The sequence below is a fragment of the Pteropus vampyrus genome, unplaced genomic scaffold, assembly GCF_000151845.1.
Source record: "Pteropus vampyrus isolate Shadow unplaced genomic scaffold, Pvam_2.0 Scaffold156, whole genome shotgun sequence".
Classification (NCBI taxonomy): domain Eukaryota; kingdom Metazoa; phylum Chordata; class Mammalia; order Chiroptera; family Pteropodidae; genus Pteropus; species Pteropus vampyrus.
In genome coordinates this window covers 1,885,537-1,893,042 of record NW_011888937.1, presented here as the reverse complement: position 1 = coordinate 1,893,042, position 7,506 = coordinate 1,885,537, and the positions used below count along the sequence as shown (strand labels likewise).

The window sequence follows — 7,506 nt, the reverse complement described above, 5'->3', positions numbered from 1 at the left end:
TATTTTATGCTCTATGTGAATTTTTTTTATGTAGATGTTGGATTCTTTAGTGAACAACTGGAGAAATATCACAGGCAGCACAAAGATGCTGTAGCTCTAAAACCCACCAGAAACGTAGGCTTGCTGCTCATTGACACTAAGCTGCTAAAAGAAAAACTAATTCCGTCGCCTTTGCGATGCTTGGAGGTAACTATGAACTGGGACAATTTGTAATTATGGTCTCTATGATTGCTTTGTGACTTTTTTCAACTGTGAATAAACTATCTTTATTTTCTAACATTGCAGATATTTAAAATTAATATAACTCTACTGGGCATCTTTAATTTCTAGGAAAAGTTCCATATTCTCCTTTCTGTCCCAAGGATGGTCAGCTTTCAGATGAGAGAAGAAAGGGGACTTTAGGCCTCAGACACCTCTTACTCCTCCTCCTTTTTCCTCTGTTGGAGCATTTCAAGGCTTCCTGCAGAAGAGAGAGCATTGTGACAGCTCAGTGTCCTAGTTGGAATGCTGGTTCATTCTAGGATACTGAGATCAAGTGTAAGAAATCATTACCTGATCTGAAACTGTCCCTAAAGATCTGATTATATTTTGGTGAGTTGTAGAGCAGAGGAAATTTGTATTTGTTCTGTAATAACTTTCAGGTCTTCTTTAGAGCCAGAATATAACTATACGTTATCAAATACCTCAAGAGAGACAATGATATAGAACAGGATTAGCAAGCTATGGCCTACAAGGTCAATTCAGCCTGCCACCTGTTTTGTACAATGGTGACAATTTGTTTATGTATGGCCTGTCACAAGCTTCATGGGCTAATTATTTCCTTGTTCATATACAGAGTGAGAAAGAGAGATTAGGATTTTGAGAATATATCTCTCTCAGCCTTAAACAGAAGTCCAAGGTCTCTATCTAATTGAGTCAACTTAGATGTCTACCCTTATCCAATCGCATTGGTGCAAGGAAGCCAGGCTCTTATTTGCATAGTGATCAGTTAGACTCCATCTTTATTTCTGAAGGGGATAGTGATCAGTTTCTCCCAAACCACATGGTTACCACTCAACATGAAAGAAGTAGAATGGTTGCTGGGGAGGGCACCACGATACCCACCACAAAGGTCAAAGTGACAGGAAGAGTGCTTAGAAGACATCAGAGAATTTGCACAAACTTTTTAATAAGCCACGCAATCTAGTTTGTTTGGAAATGATCTTCAAGACCTGCCCTTCCTGTTGGTTCACTTGACTAGCAGTGATTTAATGTGAAAAAATTTCCTTTATATACACTGCTGCTTCCAACACTTGCTGATTTAACAGGTGTTCAGTTAGGATTTATCTAAAATGTATAATAAAATGGAAATATTCAAGTAGTTATGATTTAGATTTTCTTCTCCTTTCCTAGGTGCTAAATCATATGCTTCCTCGTCAAAGCAAGAAAAAAGTGGATGCCATTATCTCTGAGGCACAAGATGCAGAGTACAAACTTGAATTTGTTCCAACAACCACAATAGAATATGTTAACAGCTTAATATTTCTTGATGAAATTCAGGAAAGGGTGAGTTGATTCGTATAACTCAATATCTTGTGATAGGTGATGAAGACAAAGAAAAGAAATTGAGGGATCGAAGGTCAAGAAACAGCTGTCAAAATATCAGAAACACTTTCAGATAAAGTACGTGGATGCCCTACATCACAGCGGTAATGACAGCTAACATCGATCAAATTTGTACTCCTAGTCAGGCGTTGCACTATATTTTTTACAGACGTTATATTTTAAATCTTCACAAAAACTTAAGAAGTATAGATCATTTTTATTCTCATTTTGCAAATGAGGAAATAGAGACTAAAGTAGGTTATATTGTCCAAGATCACAGAACTTATGTATGGTACAGCTGGAATTTAAATTTTGGCCTCTGAGTGCAAAGCCAATGCTCTCCATCACAGTTTAGTGATAAATGGTAATAGAATTGTAATCTAGACATTAGTCATAACAGAAGTCTTGATCCGTAAACTATATCTGCATAATAGGAACCTAAACCATTCGAAATGAAAGAAACCCTTAAACAGGGAGGTGGGATTGAGACACAACCGTAGATATGGGGACTCAAGTGACGAAAATGATGAGGTCAGCTCTCTATCTCTGTCTCTCTGTCTCTCTGTCTCTCTCAATTTCTCTCTCTCTCTCTCTCTCTCACACACACACACACACACACACACACACACACACACACACGTTTGTCTCCCATATCTCTTTCTCTCTAGAAACTTGGTTTCCTCCTCTCAGGCTCTTCCTTCCCTGTAGCAGGCAATCTAACATTAATTTCAATAGTAAGTTTTTCATAACTTTTAAATAGAGGTAAAATATTTTCTTACAGATCTGGAAATTGAAGATATGTTAAATATAAAAATACATGGATAGTCTGTTATATATCATTAACAGAATTAATAGTACAGGCTATTTCATGTGCCTATTTTCTTAAAAATCTGGAAATTGAAGCTATGTTAAATGTAAAAATACAAACTAAGTGAAATGTCATTAACAACTGGATAGTCTGTTATATATCGTTAACAGGATTAATAGTAAAGGTTATTTCCTGTGCCTATAAAAGTAGCAATTTTGTTTATCAATTCCCAAACCCTAAGCTAGTTGAGCTAGCTTAGGCCAAATGGTGACCCATTTAAGGGCTCAAGAGTATTTCATGGAACTCACCTCCCAACACACACCAAGAATGTAAGTAGGCTTAGGCACTTACCACAAGCAGGAATGAGGAGGCTGTAGGAAACCTGGGTAGTCCTGTCTCTCCATCTCTCCTCTCCATCTCTCCAAGGATCTGCTTTGCTTCTCTCCTTCACCAACAGGTTGCTCCTTCTTCTTCATCCCACATCAGCAAACATGGACACCAGCAGCACCCAAGTAACATATTGCAAGTCCAGCTAGCCACTGAGAGAGAAAGAAAATCTCTCTTCTCTAGACCACTTCCTGCCCCCATCCTGTTGTATAAACTTTGACAAGAAGGTAGGATCACGTTGAAGAGATTAGACTGCCCTTACTCTGTGGTTCCACGACAGGAGAGCTGAAGTGCCATGCAGAAAACTCGGACTGTGTAACATCTCCACGAGATTGTTTCTGCATTGCTAGGTGATGTATTGGGGAAGCAGCTTCCCTGAGGGTGATGCTGTGCACACACAAACAGCTTCTCTTGGAACCTCATTCATTCATTCCGAAAACATAGTTAAGTACCCACCTAGTGGAACGCAAGGATTACGACAATGAGTAAATCTGCTTGCAAGGAGCTGAGAGTCCAGAATAAAAGTAGACAATTATACAATGGGTATAAGGTATTGTTTCAGGACTGGTAGGGGAGGGGTTTGTGGTCGTTCTCGTCCAAGTCACAGAAGGCTCTGCAGAGGATGGAGTACTTAAACTATCTCCTGAGGTACATCTATTCAGGTAGGCATTCCAGGAAGTGGGAAAACTGTGTACAAAGACCTAAGACAGCATGACAAGAGCAGGATCTGGCAATTGGTATGCTATGGAGAAAGGGTATTTGGAAGAGAAAGCTGATGAACTGTAGCTAAAGCAGTATGTTCAAGGACAGGAGAGAAGGAGGGGATTCTACGTAAGTAGAACTGCAAAGACTTAGCAGGCAACTGAATGAAGGGACAACAAGAGAAGTCTGAGACAACTTCTGGGTATCTTTCTACAGAGAATGGGTAGAGAGTGGTATCACTAACCAATATAGATGGAAGCAGGCCACATAATTATTGTATGACCAGGCCATTTTTGAGAGTAAAAGAGGCACTGGTCAGGCACTGATCACTATGCCAGGACAAGTGCAAATCAGGACACTCCCACAGAAATCTAGACATATGCTTACTCTAATTACAGGAGACAGAGGAAAATGGACAGGTCTTGGTGTACAGAGACTTAGTTTTATTATAACTTATTTGAGATGTTAGACACTTTTAGTTGAAAGTGACAAAAACTCATATAGCTAGCTTAGGAAAAAAGATATATTCTAAGTTGGCAGGGATAGCTTCTGGGATAGAGACTAGCCCTTAAAAAGGACAGACACTAGGGACTAGAGCCGCCTAGGGCGACCAAAAACACCCTTCTCCGCTCCTCTCTCATCGCCGCTCCCTTCTACAACAGTGGTTCCCAAAGGGCAGTTCTCAAACCAGCAGCAGCTGTTAAGCTGGGGAACTTGTTAGAAATACACATTCTTGGGTCCCACCCTAGAACTCTGAATCAGAAACTTGGGGGCAGGGCTCAACCAGTTTTTCAAGGTGATTATGATGCAAGCTGAAGGTTGAAAACTATTTTACTAAAGACCCGTCTGCAGCTATAAGGACCTGCTTTCTGTGTCCACATGAAAGCAAATGGCCTCTGCCGACAGCTACCGTCTAACTCTTCCCATGTGCAAGAGAGAGGTCAGACTGATCTGGGTTCTCTAGGTCTCAATTTGATGCTGCTTGGTTCAGCTCGTGGCCAGGAGGTTGGGTCAAGTTGTTATGAACATGGATGCTCCATCTATAACCATGTGGCAGAGTTGGGGAAAGGAGGGTTCTCCCCAAATTGGAGAGTCCCTTGCCAGGAATTTAGGAGACACATTGTCTACAGAAGGTAGGACATCAAATTGAAGATATTTAGTAGTCAATTGGAGTTAGTAAAAGTATTTAGTAAAGGATAGTGCGAGGCACCATAGATCAATTTGACACTGCATAGATCGAGTTCTGAATCTATGCAGCCAGGAGAATGGCCTGCCTACAGCTCAGAAACTGGTCTGGGACCATCGCAGCTCAGCGCATATGCCTGGAAGCTCTCATATTACAGCTGAGCATCCTCGCAGCACATGTTCTCTCTGAAAACTTTAAATATTGACACTGTTTAATGCTACTAGAGAACAAAAGAAAGTGGAGAAAAAATTAACATTTATAAGAATAATACTGTGCTCAACTCGAACAACTTACTTCCTGGGCCTGTACCTGTATTGTATTGTACTGTATTGGGCCTGGGCCTGTAACAGTATTGATGACCCAGCAGACTTCAGCCAGTTTAACGCCCGCCTCATGTGCTGCCTACTCACAGCGTGATGTTCACAGTGCACAGGGGCTATCTCCTGTCAGACAAAACCTAAGGGGCATAATAGGACTCTGATATATCTAACAAGCAACCAATGTTTCTACTTAGATCGAAAACCTTGAAGATGAAGGGAATATAGTGATTCAAATGTACAAGCTCATTGAACAATATCAGGTTCCCACACCTCCTGAAGATTTTGCTGTTTTTGCAACTATGAAGCCATCCATTGTTGCCGTTCGAAATGCCATCGATAAATCCGTGGGTGACAGAGAAACAAGCATTAAGCAATTTTGTCTGCATTTGGGTAGAGATCTTGAAGATCTAACTAATGAAGTGAATGAAGTAAAGCTGCAAGCACAAGTAAGTTAAGGAAGAATTTTGTTTTTTAAATCTATGTTAAGTTTGACAACTACGTTTTAATTAAACCACTCAGGGAGCATATTTCATTTTAATCTGATTTAACTTTAGCTTCCTATGGCTTTATTCTAACTAATTAACAAGGTCTTTGAACTTCTATTTAAAATCAAAAGTGTTTCTGAACATCTCTTTTAAGTACCGAATAAATTTCAGACCATTGCAAGTAAAGCCAGGTATGTAATATTGAATTTTCTTTCTCCTGGCTTATATCTATTATTTTCAAATGAATATTTTGACAACTTTTTAGCATATTTTATAGCTATTGTCAAAATTTTAAGTTTTCTTAGCCACGTATTCGAAAATTTCCATTTAGGAAGAGGCAGAGTATAAAGTGATAAATGATAATGAAAAATATTTGGTTAACTTGCACTAATTTTACTTTACAGAAGACAAAAGGGGAATTTTTTAATCCTTAACTGAAAAATACTTGAAAGTGAGATTTTGTAATGATCCATTATTTTATTATTAATATTAACTAAAACTTATCACAGAAGTATAAAACCATATAAAGTTATAATCAAATCAGGACAATTGGAAAAAAGTCAATGTTCATCAATAGAGGGTTAATAAAATGTGGTAGGGTATATCCGCTCAAAGAAATACAATGCAGACATTAAAGATTACAATATATATTTGTATATATTAACATGGGAACATAAAAGTAGCTAACATTTATTGTGTACTTACTATGTGTCAAGTACTAAAGTATTTTTGTATTTTCACATAGAGAAAACTGTACGTAACTGTAATAATTGTACCAGAAAGTGAACACATCCGTGCACTCACTACTCATGTCAATGACTATCGCATTACTGGTAGCTTCACTGTCTCTTTTTAGCACTGATCCTTTCTCCCTCTCCAGAGGCAGCCACTACCCTGAATTCTAATGCCATAAATGAGTTTGCTTGTTTATGAACTTCATTCAAACAAAACCATACAGCAGTGTGCTCTTTATTTGATTTTCTCTCTTTCCTGAGATTCATCTGAGTTGCTGTGTGGATGTAACTTATTATCTGCATTTGTTGCTATACAGTATTTTGTCGTACGCCACAATTTAATTATTAATTTCACAGTCAGCAGACATTTGGACTGTTTATGGTTTTTGACAATGATGGATAATGCTTCTAGGAATATTCTTATATATGTTTCCATGTTTTAACTCATTTAATCCCTAGAACACCAATGAGGTTTTATTATTCACATTTTATGGAGAAGGAAACCAAGACATAGGGAAGGTTAAGTAACTTGCCCAGGGTCACACAAATAATAAATGGAGAAACAGGATTCAAGCTTAGGCAGTCTGCTTCTGATGGTTAATAGTCTGCTATTAACTGCTGTACTATATACTATATTCCATACAGAGCAGACAACAAAAAGTAGGAATAATTATTTTTTTGCTTAAGAACAATACATGTGTGTTTAGATAGATTGCTAGAGAGAGCAAAAGTGCCAACAAGTACTTGATGTGTAATCGTGCATTTTAAAAAGCATGATGCACACACAAAAAAATGATAGCAGAAGTTCTCTCCAGCAAGTGATTCTTCTGTAGAGGGTTTGGAATTAACTCATCACTCTAGCAAAGAACTGCAACTTCATTGTTTCCATAAATGATATCATCTTGCTGTCAAGACCAGCACTCCTGCTGATGGGAGGAGTTGGCGAAAAAACCTAAATGTGACAATTGATGATAACTCAATTTATTTCCATTTGAATCGTCTATTTCATTTTAATGTGGTCTTTGGGGGACAGATTTTAGTTTAAAATCTGAACTCCCTATCGGGCACTTCTTTCTTTTTTTAAATTTAGTTATTTATTATCTAATAATAATTTAATTAGTATTTTTAATTTTTTTTCTTGGTTAATAAGTATTTTTTCTTTTTTATTATTAGTTTCAAGTAGACATTAAGCATAATGTTTAATGCTTAAACATTAATATAGTTTATAAAACAATCCCCTTAATTGCTCTTTCTCTCCTCTGGCTCTCCACCTAGTCATTACATTAATGCTAACTGCATT

General features: G+C 37.9%; 1 protein-coding gene across 1 annotated transcript in view; it reads left to right on the top strand.

The window, feature by feature from the left end:
* Positions 1–7,506, top strand: part of DNAH6 (dynein axonemal heavy chain 6) — a 262,220-nt gene that overhangs the window by 41,012 nt on the left and 213,702 nt on the right. Inside the window, exons 12-14 of the mRNA XM_023536421.1 lie at positions 35–186; positions 1,393–1,545; positions 5,182–5,433. Coding sequence (XP_023392189.1) covers positions 35–186; positions 1,393–1,545; positions 5,182–5,433 — 557 coding nt within the window. The remainder of the gene's footprint in view (positions 1–34; positions 187–1,392; positions 1,546–5,181; positions 5,434–7,506) is intronic.